Consider the following 22,632-nt stretch of genomic DNA (forward strand, 5'->3'; position numbering starts at 1 on the left):
AGGAAGTGAATATGAACCCAGAGTAAGTGGTGAGATACCCACACATGGAAGAACACATCTTCAACCAATTACCAGCTCTAATTAATATTTAACAACTTTATATTGCAGCTCTAGTTACTCTAATCAACCCTAAATGGTGCCTGGAAAAAAAATAAGAAAAAATAAGAAAAAAAAAAAAAAGCAAAAAAAAAAAAAGGCAAACAGGGCTGTGAATCCCAAATAGATATCCTTTCCCAAAGGAAAATTAAAAAATAAATTTTAAATAATGTACAGAGCTTGTCTACAGCATGCAGTGTCAGAATGGACATCTACATCAGCGCTTCAGGTGAAATCAGGAGCACAGTTCTGAGCAAATCTCCCTCATCATGCTTCAGTTCACATCACACAGTGGACTCAGGATGCATGGCGTGGGTTCCTTTGGGGTGAAATTATTCCAGAAATGGGCTTCAGGAATACCTACAGTGTGGATACCTGGCCCCCAACACCAATTCTGTTTTCTCTACAGGCTTGCTCCAACTGGACTGGACTTACTTTTTAACAGAGATGCAGAAACAAGCAGTTCTGCCTGAACCAGTGCATACACACAACCAGGAACAGATACTGGCCAGATCTAGCAAGCAGGAAAATCACAGTTATGTGACCCCATGTCTAAATTAATTATCCTTGCTTCTCAGTGCTACAGCCCCAGTGTCATTTTACTGTCCCTTCACCACTGGAGCGAATCTCATGGTAAATACCTCCAAAATCTTCATATTACAGTGCTTTATTGCGCTGGACAGACATATCTACATCTCTCAGAAAGAAAGCTTGTGCCTTTGTCTTTGGTTTTTAATGCTGTCCAACAACTGCTCACAGCCGGCATGATGCCTTTTGTGGATCTTTCTCAACTAAATTCCCCAAGGTATTGCATAGACAACTTTGGTATTTACACTGGATTTTGCAAATTCTAACAGCAGATTTGGGTGCAATACTTTCCATTTTAGTGATACCAAAGTCCCTTCTGCAGACCCAGTCTGTCTCTGCTTTCTTTGTTCTTCTTTTTTTCCTATAAAAGGCTTAGCCAAGTGCTACTATCTTATGACAAGCCTGTCAGACTGGTTTTGCCGTTATTATTATTTATTGAGTGATACAATAAAAGGAAAGACACTTTGTAAATTGAGATTGCTTCCAGCCAGCTGTGATTAAAAGGCAGATCCATGTATGTATTTCCAGCAATTTAAAATCTAAGCAGAAATAGGGGCAAGTGGACTATGACCCCTTCATGAAGATGAGCTCTTTGTCTGACTTTATGCAAACTAGTGATACTGTACTTGCAACAGTTAATTACTGTTTTGCTTCCATCTTTTTATTTTGGATCCACTGACTCAGGTATTTATTCACCTTTTAATTTATTTGCAATAATTAGGTTTCTGGGATAGCAGATGAAACCAGTTTGGGAGTCCTCTGCATCTTCGTTACTGCTGAGAATAAAACGAAAGCAATTTTTACTCATTCACCATATGAAAATGGCAATGTAACACAGCGTCTGTCTCATCTGAACTAATAGCTACACTAATACCCTTTAAAACTGTAGACTGTAAAGAACTGTAGACAAGTAAATCACTTAATAAATTTTAAATTAAGAAATTAAAAGACAATGAAAGTGGAAATAGGAACCCAAACAACTTATTGGCAACTGCTAGGATTGAAAAAATGTTTTGCCACAAGGAAATGGGAAAACCGAAAATAAGTCTCATCTAAGGCTGTGTATTTTTCTTACTGTTTGGAAAAAAATAATAGGTTAACAAATTAAATTATTTTGATTATACAACCTCAACCATTCAGTTCTCCTTTAACTCGTGCAAATTCAAATTACTGTGACTGATGTTCACAGCTGTACAAATGTAAAATTTGTGCAAGGGCAAGATGTAGAATGAAAAGGTTCCAATTTTTTGTTTTAAAATGTACTATTTCAGCCTTATGGGTTTTTTCAGAGGAATTCCTATTGCACAGTATTTACCTTCCCATATACATATTCTTATGTTTTGTACATATGCATTCAGATAAGGAAAGCAACTATTATTATATAACATAGTAAATTCTCTTAAATCCACTGAGAATATAGTTTACATGTCATGCACTTCCTCCCACCAAAGACAGCAGAAAATTTCCTACTGACTTCAAGGACAGCAGCATCAAGCTCACCACATACTATCTGCAGATAGGAAAGTTCTTCAAGAAAAGAACAAACCCAGGAAAGGGACTCGAAGTCTCATTTCAAAAGTGCCAAGATGAATGCTAAAGACTAAAATCAGTTTTCATCCTGGTGCTTTAACACATCTCTGTATTGCATTATGATTTTTTCAAGCATGAATTAATACAAAGTAAGTCCTACCTTTTAAAGTTTCCATAATGAACTTTTTGAGATAGTAAATATATTTGGCATCATCTCTCTTGGTGGTGCCAGAAACGAACCAGCTGTTCTCCACAATGAATATTTGGGGGTTGTTATATTCACTGTTTATCCAGTAAAGGAGCTGCCTCAGGCTTATTGATTCCAACTGCTGGAATTTCATGTGGGAGTCCAAAAGCTGGAAACTCAGGGTAGCTCCAAAAGAAAGACCAAAAAAGTCTGCTGTTCCCTTGATATACTTCTTCTCAGCCTCACTGAATTCAGGCAACAGAGATGAGAGGTTGCTCCTCATGCTCTCTGGATAGTCACCATCAATAAATATGGGCTTAGCAAACCAGCCAAGCACGAAATCAAGGGATTTTTGGCATTCTTTTATGTTCTTTTCAGCCATGTGCTGGGGTTTTATCCAGTGGGAGCTAAGGGCAATGGACACTTTTCCTCTTTGAGCTGGACGGAAATGGTCATTGTAGAGATGCCAGACCTTAGCATGGGCCTGTTGAAAAGAAAGACTGTAATTAATGGACCCGAAAATCCATTTTAAGTAACACAATTATTCTCAAGTACTGGGGTTCAGTCTTATTCATTCATCAGTAGTTTACAATACCTAAATTAAATTTTAATACCATATTAATACCATATTAATACCATGTATCAACTAGAAATTGCTAGTTGGTTGGGGGAAAGAGCATCTCAGTTTTCCATGAGATACTATTTCAGGCACTGAACACACTTGTGGCTTTACTTCTATTATTGAGTTCAGACATACTGACAGTATTTACAAAAATGAAAATGCATTTAACCAAACATGTTTCAAAAAATGTTTTCATTACAGGAATATCACTTTATTTGCAGATTCACAGATCTGTAAAGAAGAATATTAAGAACTGCCCAGATATCTGAAACAATAAAAACAAACACACACTTTCGAACTTCAGAACACACAATATAGGAATATAGAACTAGCAATCTGGATGTTAAAAAGTCTATTGAAAAACCTATTTACCACAGGTCCCGAAATATTATTCCAGTAATTCAATTTAATCTAATAAATTTACTATTTACACCTAGCATCAGACTTTCTTGTCTTGGTATAATTTTTTCTTTTACTGTAAGACTATATTTTGTACCGAATTTCTTTCCTGAAATCTTAGAGAGTCAGTTATAACAGTTTCTTGATGTTCCCTTTGAAAGCTAAATAGATTAAGTTCCCAAAGCCTTGCATTATCTTCAGGCATTACCTTCAAGCTCTTTAACCGTTCTCACTGCTCTCCTCTGATTCTCTGCCAATTTGTCATCATCTGTCTTAAACTGCAGAAGCAGAATTGGACATAATATGCCAGTGACACTCTTGCCAGCAATAAAATCAGAGACAATTTACCACCCTCTTTCTGCTTATGTGGCCACAGAATTACACTGTGAGCATATGCACATCTAAACTACCATATCTACAGAGCCCATCACCATCTAAAACGCATCTTTTCTTTGAACCTAGCTTATCAAAGAATTTTGACTGCTCTGTGAATCAGTATCCCATCTTCTATAATCTACATATTCATAGAAATTGTCATGGGTTTTTTCTAGGTCATTGATAAAAAAGGTAAAAATATGAGATTTGAAAATGCAAAGGTGGAAGTGGCCAATACAACAGAGCCAACACACTCCAAAAGGACCCCAAGATGTTGGAGAGATGTGCAGAGAATAACTGTCTGAAATTCCAGAAAGGCCAGTGCAGGGTCCTGCACCAAGTAACCCCATGTCCCACAACAGGCTGGGGGCCAGTCTGCTGGAAAGCAGCTCTGCAGAGAAGGACTTGGAGGTCCTGGTGGACAACAAGTTGTCCCTAAGCCAGCAGTGCCCTTGTAGCCAAGAAGGCCATTGATGCCCTGGGGTGGATTAGGATCGAAGAGCAGTGCCAGCAGGTTGAGGGAGGTGATCCTGCCTCTCTACTCAGTCCTAGTGAGGCACTTCTGGGGTGCTGTGTCCAGTTCTGGGCTCCTCAGGACAAGAGAGACATGGAGCTCCTGGAGCTGATCCAACAGAGAAGAACAAGAATGGCTGGGGGACTGGAGCACCTCTCTTATATGGAAAGGCTGAGGGAGCTGGGCCTGTTCAGTCTCGAGAAGAAATGACTGAGAGGGGACCTCATCAATGTCAGTATCTAAAGGAGAGCGCCAAGAGGATGGATCCAGGCTCTGGTCAGCAGTGCTGAGCAATAGGGCAAGAAGCAACAGGCGGAAATGGATAGACCCACCTGAATATAAGAAAGAACTTTTTTACTGTACAGGTCACCAAGCACTGGAACAGGCTGCCCAGAGGAGTTGCGGAGTTTCCCTCACTGAAGATATTAAAGAACCATCTGGATGTAATTCTGTGCAATGTGATCCAGCATGACTCTGCTTGAGCAGGGAGGCTGGACCAGATGAACCGCTGTGGTCCTTTCCAGCCTGACCCATCCTGTGATTCTGTAATCCTGAGATCTACTCCTTAGAATAAAAACTACCCAATAACTCTACTAACAGTTTACATTTGCATTTTGAGATTCATCACTATTTGTTCCTATGTGCTTTGATGACATGAACCTCCACTCTCCCCATACAGAGTCGCTGATCCAATGAACATATATCAAAATGTCACATGCATTTTTAGCCCTCCCTGCAATATAAATCATATAGAAAGCCTTATAATTCCACTCCATGCAGCTGGCATGTTGGAAAATTTTATCATTAATTTATTGATAGCTGCTGTTCAGAGTTTCATTTTCATATACTCTTACCATTTAAGCTTTGACATACAATCACTTCCAGTTGCCAGCATTACTAGGAATATAATTTTTTACATCAACATTGCTAATTACTCAGGAAAATAGAAAATTCTACCATTTTACTGCTCTAGCAGAATTTTAATTATCACTGCTGGGAGAAAAATCATTGGAAGTAAAGGACAACTAAAGGCAAGACCAATAATTAAGGCTCAGTTCAGCAGCCCCCATACAGAAATGTGCTGCCTTTGAGTCATCGTGGGATACATAAAACATCTGCACAGATCTGACACAGGCCCTACAGGAGACTAGACCCACACCCTTCCAGAATGGTCACCAAAACCCAAAGAGAACAATCTTTCAAACTGTGTATCACAGGCCACATCTATGTGTGTATATCTAAATCAAGTTCCCAGTTGCAGACTCCAGTGTAGATGCTCTCATTTACAATACATCAATAGCTCCAACAAACATGATGCAGCCTGACCATCTGTCTGTATTAATACAACAGGTTCTGATGCTTGTGAGAAACTATAGTAACGACTTCAAAATCTCATGCCAAAAATGAGAGCTGACCTAGGTACAGATTTCATTTTACTTCACACCGAAGCTCTGTTATGCTCAGGAAAGAACAAAAGACTTTACACATCAGGACAAACACCCAACACTTAAAATATGATTTTTAAAATGCTACTGGCAACAAATTTGTTGCCTCTTGTAACTCAAACTTGCATACCCGAATTTTCTCTTGTAAAGGGGCCACATATTTTTCCTCTGTTGGACGTGATTCATGTCCAGTTTACCATCTCAAATGTTAAGGTACCACCATGCACACTCTCAAACACATAATTTCATCTCTGTCATCTTCATTTGCAAGAATGCTGCCCACCCACAGAACACCTTGATGACTGTGGCCCCCAGAACTCTTGGCTGTCCCTGTTTCCTATCAGTGGAGAGAGATCTTCCAGCATTTTAGAAGCTTTGGATCTCCCACGAAGAAAGGAGGAAGAGAATTCTACAGATTATCCCTCTACATGCATAAGGAGGTGCTGTTTACTCCCTCACCACAATGAAAAAGGATGAAGTGTAGCAATGTGGAATTATCTCACTCAACTTTACTTTCTAAGTAAATCACCTGGTCTACCTCTACAGAAAATGAGAAGACTGTTGTCTAGGATACGAAGTGTAAGTCACTCTTTGGGAGTCCATCTCCCTCCACTGATGAAAGACAAAACCTGTTACTCAGTTTAGACAAGACATATTCTATAGGCAGATGAAAGCTGGCAAAAAGAAGCCCACTTAGAAGTCTGTCCTCTGGAGTGTGCATGAAGTGGAATTATAGTATTTCTATTTTAAAAATGTTAAATGTAGAAAACAGTGCACTGAAGTCCCCGGGCTCTGTGGATGTAGATCAGTGAAGCAGTCACAACTGCAAGAAATAAAGCTGGAAGAAGCCACTGACAAAGCAGAGAGCCTATATAGAAATTTGGAACATAATTCATTTGCTTAAAATGAGGTGGTTAGTACAGTTTTAGAGACTTCAGAGCATTCCAGCCCATATTCCAGACAGTTTCAGAAAACTGTGAGTCTCCCAATAAACCCTAAATCCCATCTCTCAGCTCCACAGAGACACCTGGGATACTACAAAACACATCAAATTTGCACCTATAGTTATCTTCAGGTAAATGAACCCTACTTCTAGGGTGGGACTCCTTTTTAGCTGAAGACACCTTATGTATTTCACTGTCCACATGTGAGCCCAAGCTGCCACTACAGCCAATGGAGATCTCTGACTCCACCAGCTGCCTTAACACAGGCAACCAGTTGCCACTCCAGAGTAATAAAGACTCAGGTCACATCTGTCATTTCCAAGCAGGAGACCTGAATAGCCTGGGAAGGTTCAAACGCATTTCCAAGGCAGAAAAAGACCCCCCTGGAATATCATAGCATGGGCTAGGTCCTACCAAAGTCCTGCAGTGATAGCAGAAGTAATTCAACACAGGCACACAAGCTTCATAACCTGACAAAGTCCTACTGTGTCAGAGATTGTCCGCTCTATGGCAAGACAGATCGATATAGTCCAAGAATCACTGGGTGAAGACAATGTAGTAGTACAAAGACATTTGTTTCCCTGACTACTCCTCTAAATTCCATGATCATTAAGATCTTCCTGAGTCTGGCACTGGTATGGATCATTCTGCAAGATCTCAGTATGTACATCGATCATGATGCATAACCTTAACAAGAGCAAATCAAGAATTTTAACTGGGAACATCACGATTCCATAATTTGTGTTCACTCCTCCAGAACAAGTTTTCTCAGTTATAAGTTCTATGTCTTCTGAACCAGTAATAATACATTCATTTCACAAATAAACTGCACTAATACCTTGCTCTCCAAGCTCAGATGAATTATCCTGTTTTAACTCTCTATTTGCACGTTAATGAAACTGAATTGGAAAGTGTTACTGTTGAGTAACACCTCACCACTGCTGAGGTGACACGTCAAATTCTGTGTTCAGTTCTGGGCCCCTCACTACAAGAAGGACATTGAGGTGCTGGAGTGTGTCCAGAGCAGAGTAACAGAGTTCATGGAGGGTCTGGAGCATAAGTCTCATGAGGAGCTGCTGAGAGAACTGTTTAGCCTCGAGAAACTGAGGCACAGGGAGGACCTTATTATTCACTACAACCACCTGAAAGGAGGGAGTAGCCAGGTGGGAGTTGGTCTCTTCTCCCATGTAACAAGTGACAGGACAAGAGGAAATTACCTCAAGTTGCACCAGGGGAGGTTTAGATTGGATAGTAGGAAAAATTTCGTCACTGAAACAGTTGTCAAGCCCTGGCACAGGCTGCTAAGAGAGGATGATTTTTTTCCAAGCTAAATTATTCTATGATTTAGTAATACAAAAAGAAGAGTTAATTGGAAAAGGTGTACAAAGGGGTTTTGATTAGTAGAAACTGGGCTGACGTAACTCCAACAAAAACATCGTTATTTAGTTCTACATCAAAAGCCCTTCTGAAATGGAAATAAATATTTGAATGACATGGGAAAACCTAGTATGTATAAGTCACAATGTGCCTTGTACCAGGAAGGGGAAAATGTGTGGTGTTTTTTCACCCGTATCATCAAAAATAAGTACTTTAATCAAAAGCTGCCACAAAAGGATGACACATTTTATGTAAGTTTCACCCTTAGATCCTAAGTCAGCTTTACCCACACAGTCTTTGGGCAAGCATTCTCTTTCTCAATCAAGTTATATTCTTAATACTGAGTAACAGATACAGGTATGTAGAAATTGCTTAAGGCTTTCCCCGTATTTCAAAACTAGTAAAGTAACATCTTCATATATAAAGCACAGGACTTTTCTAGATGTTAGTTACGTAGTAACTTTGTTTTTCCCCAATAATTCCTTCCCAAATATGTAGTGTTCTAGTTTTATTTTTACAGTCTGTTAGCCAACATTACTGCAATGATCAATTCATTTCGTATTTTTGACCAATCTCAACAACACTGCAATAGAATTAGGCTTATAAATGGTACGTAGAACACCAAGCAAACATTTTTCAGTCTACAACCACACAATGTAAAATTTGCTAGAACTACAGCTCTAAGTATTGATCACATATCTGAACTACACTCTTTGTTCCAGTTCCTTTCTCAATACACATTAGTCACTGTTTTTCACACTGTGCTGGTCATTGGAACATTCTGATGCCTCACGAACATGAATGGATTTATGGCAGCCACACACTAGGCACAAAGCAATACCATTCTTATTTTAAGAATTGGGAACAGAAATATTACAACATCGACAGAAGAAAAATTAAACCAGATACCTCAAGGTATAGACCAGGGTATTAACTCCAGAATACGTGCCTCTGCTTAATGTGGTACTCACCTCTACAGAAGAAGTACCCAAGAAAGCATTAAGTATTTGTCTGAAGGCACGGTGGCTAGATAGAACACCATTTTTCCTCATCATAGGCAAAATAGAGCTTTTCTAGCTTGACAATAAAAGGGAGAAGGCAGCCTGAAAGCATGAAGCTAAGCCACAGGCATCAGGATGCATTGCAGGTACTCCAAAAATATTAGCAGAAGGGGAAAAAAAAAAAAAACGAAAGATAAGAAAGCAGGTAAGAGTTATTTTTACACTTTGTTCTTGAATTTTAGAGCAGATGAAAGTCTTGGAAAGCTCTTACTTTCATACACTGTATGCACAGCCATAATGAACATTATCAGAGATAGATACGCAGCAGGGAGACACAGTGACCACAGTGTGATGGAAGGAAACAAAAACCTCTTGATCTCACGGTGTCAGATGGCTGCTGCAGGAAACCTCTCCTTTGAAGTACAGAAAGCTGAGATGTTATGGCACAAGCCCTGAGTTAAACTTCTCTCAGGCTCACCTTGCTTTGAAAGGCCACCCACTGGGCTAGCACCCTGTTGTGTGGCAGCCAGAGAGAAGGCAGCTGGACAGCACAGCGCACTCTGCAAACCCCACTGGCACCATCAGAGGCTGTGCAAACACAGAACACACCCTTTGGCACGGATGCATCTCACCCCATTTTTGCCATCATCTGCATCTGAAGCACTTCTCATGCAGAGCAGGCAGGGACACCTCCAGGCCACAATTCACTCAAGACACTTTTAATGCCCAGATGAGAGTGAGGCAAAAAAGTGCCTGTTCCCCTCCACTCACCACACAGACAGGCTAGCACAACCATTGGAGTCAACATCCTGTCCAAATAAAGTAAAGCACCAAGAGACAAGTGGGCTGGAAAGCAGTTTCACGTCTCCAGAGATGCAAACAGTCTCTGAAAACATAAAGGTCATCTGGAAAAGAATTAAGCAGCATTTGACTTTGAGAAGCAATGGGAGACGAGATAAAAATAGCTTTATTTCTGACAACAAGTGCTTCTGAGACACTTGATGTGTTTAATCATTTTCCGTTACCTCTGACAGAAAAGATTAATTACGGAACTGAACCAAAATAGGAATGTTGTGACCCATGTGAATATTAAAGATATGAGAGATTCTTAAACAGAGTACAAAAAGAAGATAAAAGTACAGAGCAGTACTCTTGAGTGATTTAGAGACAATCTTGCAGTGCTGGAGTGAAATAAAATAGTCACTGATAAAAGACTTGAAATCTGGGACACAATGCTCAGGCAGTATTTAGGGGAAGACCAAGATAAAATCATTGCCATCAAAATTGCTTTGGGCGTGCTGGAGCTACATAAACATACAAAAGCTCCACTACTGCAAATGACCTGCAAAGTCCTCCACCAAAGCATGAACCTCTTGGAAGACAGGCCAGGCTCCAATCATCATAGTCATACTCAAGTACACAAAATACAGATACAAGAGGAAACACATGAAGAACTTAGCTGTAATCCAGAAAAGCAAGCCCACAGAACTGCACAATCTGTAGTAAACAGCACAAACCAAGACAATGCCACTTTGCAAGAGCTGGTATTTGTCAGACACATGAACAAGGAGGATGAAAAAAGCACCTTGACTTCGGAGAAAATCATAATGGGAATGATGGTAACAGTTGTGACAACTGAATATACCATTAGCCAGGAAAACAAATGGAACACTAGTGGATTTTAAGCCACATTCTGGTTGGAAAGAATGATGCCAGAATCAGCAGTGAGCAAAAATGTTAAGCATATAAAACTCTCATAAAACTCACATAAAACCGCTGTATCAAAAAAATACATAGAATACATAAAAGTGATAAAGCAATGCCCAGTCAGAGCATTGAGAGTAAATGAATGCTAAAAACCAAAACTCCCAGTATTTGTAATAGTAATGTCAAGGAGAAGGCATCCATTAAGACTCCAAACCTTTGGTTTCCTGAAGGTTTGTACAAACTGGATGGAGAGAGTAAAAACCAGCAGAGGAGGAAGCAGTGGACTGCCCACAGAAGCTCTCAAACTACAGAACACAGCTTTAGAAGCCAAAAGCCCCAGGATTCACAACTCTTCCTTGTGCTAAGGCAGAAGCCAAATGAAAAGACTGTTGCCCTCCAAAGCAATAGTGAGGAGGACAACCAAAGTAGCACACATAATCTTTAGTGACATCAGTCTTAAAAAAAATAAAATATTTTTGGTTAAATGCAGAAATAAATAAATAAACATATAAAAGGCAGACATTTCCAATACCTTTAAGTGTAAAAATTCTGGAAGAGATGCCTAATGTCAAGCATGTTTCTATGTTTCATGAATCACCCGGTTTTCTGGTAGATGCATAGAGGGAAGCCAAATATTCATCTGTTCATATCTGGCCCCTCAACATACCTCTCTACATTTGCTAAGCCAGGTGTTTCACAGGGAGAAATAACGTATTTCTGATGGTTTAGTGAAGCGCATGAAGGAAACTGCTTTGAAAAGTCTTGAGTGGTTAGCAGAAGCTAAACAAACAAGACAGTGTGTTAGAAAGAAAAATTTTCTTAGCAAGAGATAGAGGTAAACACAAATAAGACTAAAGTCCATCCTCAATATATGTACCCAACAGATAAGGAAGTGACAAAAAGATTTCAGCTTGCTGGACCTAATCTAACTAGCTAACCCAAAAACCCAGCTTGGAAAGATGTTGAAGCAAGCCTACAGTTTGGCAGGAAAATTATAGAATATAGAACGCAGGTTACTCATTACCACCATCCCTGCATTTAAAGAACCCAGAATAGATGCTCTGATGCTCTGGTGTTAATAATTAACCCTGAATCTTATCTTGGGCACACCAGTAGATTAAAAATAAATCGACCCAACTGCTCCTGTAGAGGTACTGGAACATTTTGAGTGCAACTTAATGCTCCCAGACGACAGACAGAAAGAAATCCCTGTCATGCCATTATTACAAGAACATCAAATGATATTGGATTTGGAAAATCCATATTTGTGCAGTAGGGAAAGGCTGACAGGCTGGCAATCAGAAATCATTCTTGAGGTATATGAATGTGCTGCCCTAAAAGCTACAAAATTTCAACTATAGATGAATGGGTAGAAGCTTTCCCCAATTAGAGTCTCAAAAGAAATTAGACTGCAGGAGTATTCATGTCAAAGTGTTTGACTCCAAATCATCAACCACAGAAGCAGTAAAAATATCCCCAAATCACAGAAAAAAGCTTATTGGAGTAACAAATAGTTGCACGAAGATGAGGCATTTCTGATGCTCCAATCTGGCCTATCATAAAAGCAGACAGCAGGATTTACAGGGTAATGCTTGGATTTTGAGCAATTAATTCTGTTATACCATAAACCACACCTGTTGTAACAAAAAAATGCCAGAGTCTGGCAGAAGAGATTTAGCATATGCTGTCTTTGTGATTTTGTTATGAGGGCAAGGCTGGGAAGAATTTTCCTCTACATTTGCAAGGCAGCAATACCATTTTAAAAGCATCTAGTGCCCCAGGATTTCACTGTGCTCTAGCTTTATGTACAAAAAGGAGCTTATATTGTACAAAAAGGAGCACATGGTGCTCCTGGGAGACTTAACATGGTGACTCAGAAATTACAGAGTGGGTGAAAGGTGCAATTACCAAGCTCAGCATATTCAAGTGTATGAACAGTGTGGGCTCAGCAGAGTGAACTACAAGAATAGCTGGTCTCCAGAGCATATCATGGGGATCTCATCCAATTTGTTCACAAGAAAAGTCACTTCAAAGAGCCTAGAACAAGAGAAAGGTAGCTCCCTCTGGGAGAAGACATTAGGCAACCACTATAGAATTATTTACTGTGTATTACAATAAATGTTTCTAGAAGGTAAACTAGATCCTCTCCCTTTTCAGCACCCAAAGATACCAGCTCCATGGCTGCAAATATAAAGTGGAAGATCCTTTTTCAATCTCACAACAAAACAATAATGCAGTGCCCAAGTACACCAAATGGCTTCAGAAGGTATTTCCAGATAAATGTGCTGGTGGATAGCTTTTCCTGTTGTGAGTTCCTCTGTGAGAAAAACACAACCACTGGACATCAACAGTAAACGAACTGGAAGAGTCTCCATCAGCAGAAGGTACCAATGAATAATATGAAGGCATTCAGCTCAACATAATTGTCATAGGAATTAAAAGTTTAGTCATCGTATATGGAACCAATCTATTAGAACAGAGCTCTGTGCTACAATATAGGCAAACAAATGAAGGAGACTTGCTTGAGGCAATTGCTGCAAAATTCTTTTAAACCAAACATTTGGATTGTACATGCTCAAATCTAGTTCAGTGACTTTCATGATAACCTGTGTTTACTCTGCTGTAAGCCTGGCCACTAATTTTAACCACTCTGAGATTAGAATTATGCATCAATGACAACAGGTTATGGAATAAGATGGAATGTCTCATTCAGCCCTCTAGATGGATGCAAAAGCAGCACATCAAGATAAGCAATATAAATTGAAGGTACCAGTTTTCAATTTTCAGACAACTGTTTAGATTACAATTTGACTAGATATGAATAGGCAATTCTTCCTTCTTTCTTTAGTCACTCTGCAACTGTTTATGTCAGACACAGCTGTGTTTCCATGCATACTCGAGGTAAAGCAGCCACTACAGGCTTATCTCATTGTGTGTAATCTGCCTGAAATGTTCTGCTTGGGCACATGTAATAGAAATGACTGAAGTGTGTGATTTCAATTATACACTTTTACAAGGAATGCTCAATTGCAAAACTCACTGAAACTGTACAGTAAATTAACCTTAATCCAGTAACTTTTGGAGTAGCTTTTGTGTCCACTCAGATCCCAGAGAGAACCTGCTTAACCACCTGCTGCTACAAAAGGGTGTGGGTCACCTGCAGATCTTTGTCAAACTTGTCATGGGAATTCCACAGCACAAATGGCAGCAGGTATCTGTCCTCCAGCCACTGAACCCCACCCCTATGAAGCAGAAAGCAGCTCCTGACCCTGACACACAGCAGTAGTAGTCAGAAGGGTTAATGTCCATGTGTGACCTAAGATTCAGTTGCTTAAACAGAATCATCCAGTACCATTTGGGATATTCTGGACTATCAAGACATTGTGCAACACATGACCTCTGGAAAACCTGTGTCTTTTGGACTGGTGACTGGAGGCAAGACAGGATACTCCAGGCTTCTCAAACGGTACATGCTTATTATGTGTGCCACTTCTTTAGCCATAGTCTTCTATGTAGGCTTCTTAAGAGGTAGCTTTGTGATTGCATCAAGTTCTGACTGTGAGAAGGACATACACTCTCGAACAATACATAAGAATGAATCAAAATTCTGAAAAGATTCAGGAAAAACAAGAGGATTTAAGTAAGACTTTTTCACTCCAGATGTTTTACACCAGCACCAATCCCTGAAAGGCTGACAAGGTGAATCATAGGACCCTGCAGATAGACAAATCAAGCAGAACTGAATGACTCATAACTAGTGGTGTGGATGCCTCAGCAGTCTGTCCATCTTTGCACCAGCACAGTGACCACAGGGCTATCTGACAAGTTTTAATTAATACAGTAGTTATTACTAGCTGTAATTCTTCCTTAACATTATTGCTTCTACTAAGCTAGGCTACAAAAGGAAGATCTGGGAAACTGTAGGAGGAATTCAAGCTGGTTACTCAGCAAACTCACATCTCGTCAGTGGAGATACAGTCACTGGAGGAGGCAGACTTGAGTCAGACATATTTATTTTGAGGAATCACTACACTCCTCAGCAGCCACCAAGAAGATAAAGAGCAGCTGTTCAAATCAAAACTCAGAAGAGGAAAGAGAAATACCAGTTCAGGGAAAGATGGGGAAATATTATTCATAAGGGGAAGTGAAACTCTTGGGGTACCACATTTTTAAAGAGCAACAACATGAGTAAAGAGATGGAAGACAAAATGGGACATCCAGTTTTAGACTGGAAACAAACTTCAAATCTTTGCATTTCTTCAGGGGCAAGGATGATTTATGTGTATTTACCCAGTTTTTTCTACAAGCTTTTGACTACACTGCAGTCACAGATTAAACTGGATTCAATTTATACCTCCATTGATTTAGGAAATACATTTAGAACCCCATCCAAAGCATGCTGAAACCATGAAAATACACTTTTGAGGTATGAATAAGTCCCTTTATGTCTGTTTCTAAATGCATGTTTAATGGTAGATATAAAATTGCTTTACTGCAGAGATGAGTGTTAATGCAAAAGTGTACACATAAAAGTTTTCCTGCTTTACTCTTGTAGCCGACAAACAGAATAAGAATCAGTTATTTCTAATAAAAGCTGGACTCTTGTAGAACAGGTAACTGCAACAAACTAAAGGTACTTAAAATTAAATATCTAATTCTTACTTTATAAACAAAATCTTCGTATTGTTGATTAGCTGTTGAAATTAAGCTGTTTTGCTTGTTTGTATACAAAGAATCTAACTTGTCTGGCTGACATAATAGTGAATATATGTTAAAATGTTGTTGATAAGAAGCTGAATGTTAACAATTGATATAAAAATACCATCTACAGTTCTTTCCTTTTTCAAAGCATATCCCATATTTTTATATGGAGCAATATAGGATAGGGGGGTTTACTACATTAATGTACTGCAATCTCAGCCTTTGCAATGAAGACAAAAAAAGTCACAGTGAAACAGCTAAAGCTGCTTTTATCCAGTCCTTAGAGAAATAAAAATTTTAAAAAATAGAAAACAGTGAAAAAAAAGGAGGTGTGTTGTTAGGGTGATTGTTTAGTCTAAACCACACAGAAAAGGGTGTGTGCTGGGTAATACACACAGTCAAAAATGCTAATTAGCTACTCTCCTTTCTGCAATCCTTGTTTCAGCTTCTGTGCTCTCACCACCACAGTACTAGACACTTTCTAACCAGAACAGCACATTAACAGACTGAGGTGTTCATAAATATTGTGTCAACTGAACAAATTTTAAATGTATTTAGCACAGTTAAGTTTAGACTTTACTCTAGCAGCACAATAAGCACTCCTGGAGGCCTAGCATGTGATTTGTTTTAAAGTGCAACTTAACATGTTTAACTGCTCTCTGACAGTGCACTGTTCGCATTGTCTTTTGGAGATAAAGTAGTTGTCTCTCTTTGATATTGGGCTTTCTTTACATAAGAAACCTACAAAATATTATTTTCCCTTTGGCTAACACTGACACTTAAAAAAACCCACTGAGTTGAAGGAACTGGCACAACAGGAAACCAACAAATTTTATCTTTTGTCCTCTATATCAAAGTGCAATACTAAACTTCAAATTGCTCTAGAACAAGTATAAAGCTAGTGATGACAAGACACTTGTATACATGAATGAGAATCATCACTGGGCTATGAATATAGAAAATTAAATGCATTTACATCTACCTATTTTTTTTCCTACTGATTTCAGATAGGACTGAATACTTTTTCACCCCCCAGCTATTTTAAATACAGATACAAAAATATAAGGACACATTAAAACCTTAACTCATCAATTAACTCAGAGCTTCAGGTACACTTTTTAAGCAATTTGTCTAAGGTTGGCTTTTATTTCTGTATAACCATGTCCTTGGAAATTCTGCCAGTATACTGTAGTATGTAAATACAGTATATCAAAATAGAATAATACTGTCCATTATTTAAAGAACACATATTTTGGGAGAAATCCCAGTTTCAATATCAAACCATACTAGAACAGAAATGCAAGTTCACGTATATCTTGTAGCAGCATCATTCATCCTCCTTTGTCCAGCTATAGAAATGCCAGAAAGTAGCACTGCTCTACTTCACCGTTTCCATGAGGGCAATATCTCATCAGTTGTCAGGAGGCCATTCACAATGTGGTAATTAGGTCAATATCTAACCATGAGACAGATGCCTGCCATTTAAATATTGCCTGTTTTAAAGGAAGGCATTTCAAAGGAAAGAATTTGTATAGATGCCTTGTTTCTAAGTAGACTGACCAAAGAGTTATGCAGGTAGACCAAAAATTTCAACAGATTTCCATGAAGATATCCATCAACACACTCTCAGAGCCACAGAGGTTTTTTGTAAACTAGGTGTTTGTTACAGCCCCACTGCCAGACAAGAGATTGAACAGCGACATCTCAGGCTTAAATGCAGGACGGGAAGAGAAATAAATCCAGCACCTCAATTTTTTTTAAATACTCTCTTTAATTTTTAGACCAGTCCAAGCTCATGTAAACAACCAGATGACTTACCTATATTCCAGACTTGTTAGATGGACAAGGAGCTTAAACGTACCACTAACACAATATGTAGCCGGTGAATTTCCAGACACAGGATCTACATCTGCTTTAGCAAACAGTAGAGCTAAGGACCCAATATCTACAGTAACCCATAGACCAGAAGGTGATAGGCAGCTAGATTACACCAGGTGTGCTCCTGCAGAGCAGCTTCCAGGTTATCTTTATCCAAAACCAATCCAAACTATTTCGGGCTATGAACCATAGTACAGAAATTCACATTTTTTATCAAAATCGAACAGGAAAATAATCTTCGACTTGGAGAGATCCCATATGGTGCAGGGAGAGCTGGCCAGCCATTTTATCCTAGAGAGAAAGGTTTTCAGTAGCCACAGCCATGGCAACACAACCTTCAACAAGTATGTAGTACAAAAGATATTGAAGAAATGGGTCTAAGACAGGATACATTAAATCAGGCATGAAATCAGGATGATGCTTTAGATGTTAAGAAATTCACACATTATACAGTTAATGTGGAATCATGGTTCAATCAATGATGCTAGAAAAAGCAGAGCAGGGAGCAATGTAGTAATTAACTAGTTGCCCAAACACTAATGAAAAGCAAATTGTTGGCCTGAATTAAGGTGTGAAGGGCTTGAAGAGCCAGGTGTTGTTTTGCTGAGTAGAAGGGAGGAAGGCAGGGAGGGAGTAAGAAAGGCAGGCAGGAAGGAGGGGAGTAACTCGAAGAGATTGCATTGCATTAACTGAACTTTCCACTGGAAGTTCTTTTTATACATGAATGCTCTTAGAGAAGAGCTAAGATGTTCTGCAGGAGACACATAAACACGTTCTTACTGCCTTACTGAGAGGAAAAATAATCTCTGTAGAAATAAGCACCTGGAAAAAAAGCAAGGCTCCATCTATAGCAGTCAAAACCCACTTTCTTCATACTACTGAGATGGAAGAAAGCAGAAATGTTGGAAAGAAATACTGAAGAAACATCAGGGATTTTATGTATGTACCTTGAAACATAAAATAATTCAAGATTATTAGGATACGATTTATAGTCAAGTACATTAGATGCATTAGATGTTTATTATCAAATGAGCCACTGGACATATTTGGTATACTTTATATATATATATATATACACACCTTATATACTTTATACTTTATATATAAAGGTTATTGCTACTCTGAGAGTACTGCTTTCACAATCCCTCCTTTCAGGGATAACCCTGTGCTGCAGGAGAAAAGCAGGAATGAAAGCAGAGGCCTTTCACAAACCTGATCTACTGCAGACCAGTTAATCCTGTTAATTGTCAATCTTCCTAATTTCCTACAAGATGATATTTTCATTGTAGACTCAACAATGGATGTCATGTAAAAGTGTGAAACATTCTGAGTAAAACACTGCAAATGCTTTGTTAAATGATACAGTAAAGAGGAGATAATGATGAGTGATATTACCATGCTAGAATTGCGGGGAATTTTAACAGAAATACAAAAAAAAAAATCTTACTGAAAAAGAAAGTCATTACCATATTTATGATCCTGTGCCTACTATCTGACAGGGATTAGGAAAACTGGATCATAAAATTAGGAAGAGCCTCAAGGGTATCAGATTCAATTCAGTGCTTCTATGGGCAAATATATGACACAATCCTATTTATAACCTGATCCAGATTCACTTTAACATAGGCTAAGGTATTTTGTTCATACTACTCTCTCTAGAAGATGACTACAGAATCACACTTCACAAATGGTTTTCTTTTTCCCCTGACTTTCAGGTCAAATTTATTCATGCTCAGTCCAAACACTCTTGTTCTTGCATCAAAACTTTCCCTGCACTTATTTTCCTTCACTTGTTTTTACCACTGATTTCTTTACAGATAAGAAGAATATCCTCTCCTAGTGTTCTTGTTCAGGTAAATAAGCCATGTTCTGGTAAGGTAATTCCTTATCTTTGCTGGGAAAATCACCTGGTACAGACTAGAAACAAATGTGTCTTTGTCACAGTTGGATTATATTCGCATCTGATGGTCACGCTGTGATCAGCAAGTTCTCATCTTATGGAAAAAAAACTGAGTCTTTCTATTCCATCTGTTTATTATTTTGATTATCCTTTGCACTGGCATGGTCTCCTCAAGTTTAGCTCATGCTCTAAGTAGTGCAATCCTAGCCTGTGCAAGGCATGGGAGTTAAAATACATTAAGAAGTTCAGTTGTGAACTGCCCTTTGTGACTGATGCTTCTACTTTCAGTGCAACTCACTATGGTACTTGTTTTAGCAATTTCCTAGCTACTGCTGAAAATTTTCATCTTTCTCCACTGAAACAGTAACTCATGTGCCACCATTTCAAATGTCTTTCTGAAAATACAGATTGATTAAGTTTATCATTTTTCTTTTTCTGGACAATCAGTTATCACAGAAAGCTATCAGATGGGCCTGGTTTGACTTTGATACTGTAAATTCGTAGCATTTTGTGTTATTGCACCTGCAGTTATCAACATTTACCTAGCCCTCACCCTCATTAACCTTTCCTGTCTATGAATCCCAGTGCTCAACATGATAACCTTTCTTGATAGCTCTGACAAAAAACATTTTGGAAGTACAATTTTTTTTAACTCTCTTTTTCCCCACTACCTGATGGCTGTATGTCTTTCCTTGTGCTACTTTTTCTTAGGTGACTGCAAGATACCTGTGTTTTGTTTTAAAATAATGAGGTTTTATTTATTTTTAAGACTGAATGGGCATTTTTAAATTTTCTGCTTATCACAGCTAGTAAATACCTATTGCATTACTTAAATTGACATGGGGTTCAATAACTCCTTGGAGAAAATAATGGGGCCCCTAAAGGAAAGAGGCATCTTTTGTTTCCAGACAGAAGACTACTGTGGCAACTAGTGTATGTTTGCATTTGCATATCAGTTCCAACTAGTGGTAAAAAGACTGTTATTTTAAAGTTGGGGGGGGAGGGGTTATGTTTTAAACAATATTTTACAAGGACTGCTCTCTTTATATTTTTGAAAAAAGCATGAAGTGCTTTCAGCATACTCCAGCAGCCACAGTGGGTCAGCAGCAGCTGACTGGGAAAAATGAACGAAGAGCCACAAGATGGGGTTGCTCAATGTCCATGACATCTTACATGGGACACCATGGCTACTTGCTTGCTCTGGCTTTACAGGACCAAGCAGGTGCTACCGACCACCCTTGTGGGGGGAACATCAGCTGCTTTCCTGGGTCGGAAGATTCAGCTCCCTGGCCAGGAAAACCAGGGGAGAGTATGTGATACAGGTCTTCCCCACAGACATGCACAAGATACCACATGCCTGGAATAGGGGAGACTCAGGCAAAATTTGCATTTGATTAAGACCATACGTCACCCTCTGAGAAGTCACAGGAACACAAAGCACCTCAGGCCAATTTTTGAACTAGCCCCTCAGTACTTCCCTCTTCTGTCATCTACCGAACCCCTCCACACTCTAATTATACTAAGGGTAAATGTCTACAAAATGTCTGGGCTTGAGTTTGTCACCACAGGTTTACCTATACCCCACAGACAGAAATGGGACAATTGTATTTTTTGTCATAGAACAAGAGATACCATGCTCCCTACTCTCCATCACCTGGAAGAGGAACCTAGGATGGCAAGTTCAAATGTAGGTTTCTCTGGTGAACACATCCTAAAATTAGCTCAAGTGTGATTGCTGTCCCCTGCATTTACTTCCACAGTTTTCAAGGGAGATGGCTCTACTGCATCTTACAGCAAAGCCCATGCATTGCACTCCTCCCTCTCCACCCAGCCATCACAAGCCCTCACACAGTGCTGCTGCATAACCCTGGAGCTCCTGGCCCACCACTTCTCATTAAGTAGCTGTACGCTGAAGGATTGCAGGCAGCCAAGGACAACTTAGTCCGTGTCTTTACTCGCTAGCTGTGGTACAGAGCCAAAGTACATACAGCTCCACCCCTGGTCAGACCAGTGGACAGCTGCCTCAGAGCTGGAGAACAAGTCCTAACTGCTCTTCTCTCTGGGATCACTGGGAATGCTGCCAAACCACTTTAAAAGAAGTATCTTTACGCTAAACAACATTTTATAATGGTTACTGGAAAGCCAGCTATTGCAAGGCCAAGCAGATGCCAAACTGTGTCTCGGAGCTGATGCAAACACTGCCTGAAGACCAACACAGTGATGACGCTTCTAAACTGTGGGACAGGAGTAATTTTCCATACTACAGCCTCACTCAAAGTAGCAAAATGTCCTGCTGCTGACAGCTGTACTGGGGGTGGAGGTGAACTCCGGGTACTTTAACATTGTTTTTTCAGCCATTGGGGAAGTACCATTTGCTATTGATAATCTTTGCAGTTTGAAGACTGCCCCATCTGTACCAACAAATTATTTCCATGCCAGACAGGATACGCAAACATAAGCGTGGGGACTCTGCAGTCTCTAATCTCCATCCAGCTCTTCTACGAGCACCATGATGCCTGTCTCGAGAGCTGGTGGCCAACTGACACCAAAACAGATCATCCTGTATGGGCCATATCCAGCTTTGGTTAGGCAGACTGGTTTCCTTGCATGTTCTCCTGTGTCCCCAATCTGGATGAGCCAAGCTGATAAAAAAATTACTTGCATATCTCCCAGATTACTCTTCAGTTAAACCATCCATTTCACAGTCAATAAAACAAAAGACAATTTTTTCACTTAGAACAGGTATTTAGCTGTATGTGAACTACCATGTTATGCAACAGTTGCAATAATGTACATTTTTTTCAGGATTTACATCAGCAATGTCATTCCGCCAATGCAGAACTGCAGTGGTTTCACTGGCCACACTCCAGAATGACACCCACTGCCTATATGTCTTCTCTACATATTCTACTCTTTGAAGATTTTGAGACACAAAACTGATGCTCTGGGCTGGTGCTTCCAAAACTCCTCTGCATAGTTACTGCACAAAACAATAGTGAGTTATTCAGGGGCGGGATCGATAATTAATCTTACCAGAAATATAATGTGGGGACTGAGAATGTACTATTTCCTTACACTTGTAGGAGAGTAATAATAGAATATAAGAGTCACACTACAATGGGTGTCTAACCCATCTCATTATCATGGAAGCAGTTCCAAGATAAGGTGCTTCAGAGAAAAATCTTCAGCTGCTTGCACCAGTCACTCAAAAACCTGGAACTGCTTTATTATGTAACAAAAAACCTGAGTCTGCCTGGCAGCTTGTCATTGCTACTGTTTCTATTTTATGTCCAATGTCAGTGTTTGTGTCACAGCAAGCCTCCCTCTCTGACAGTTAACAGTTTATTTTGGTAAATTACTCTACGTAT

At 39.4% G+C, this 22,632-nt stretch overlaps 1 protein-coding gene and 1 long non-coding RNA gene across 3 annotated transcripts in view; one reads left to right on the plus strand and one right to left on the minus strand.

The window, feature by feature from the left end:
- The window catches only part of KL (klotho), a 48,336-nt gene that overhangs the window by 13,435 nt on the left and 12,269 nt on the right, over positions 1-22,632 (minus strand). For both annotated transcript variants that reach the window (XM_069012214.1, XM_069012220.1), the window contains exon 2: positions 2,375-2,885. In XM_069012214.1, coding sequence (XP_068868315.1) covers positions 2,375-2,885 — 511 coding nt within the window. The remainder of the gene's footprint in view (positions 1-2,374; positions 2,886-22,632) is intronic.
- On the plus strand, positions 17,981-22,382 carry LOC138109147 (uncharacterized). Its single transcript, XR_011150313.1, has 3 exons — positions 17,981-18,303; positions 19,182-19,217; positions 20,326-22,382. It is a non-coding gene; the product is annotated as an uncharacterized lncRNA (long non-coding RNA).

This window comes from Aphelocoma coerulescens, chromosome 1 (assembly GCF_041296385.1).
Source record: "Aphelocoma coerulescens isolate FSJ_1873_10779 chromosome 1, UR_Acoe_1.0, whole genome shotgun sequence".
NCBI lineage: Eukaryota > Metazoa > Chordata > Aves > Passeriformes > Corvidae > Aphelocoma > Aphelocoma coerulescens.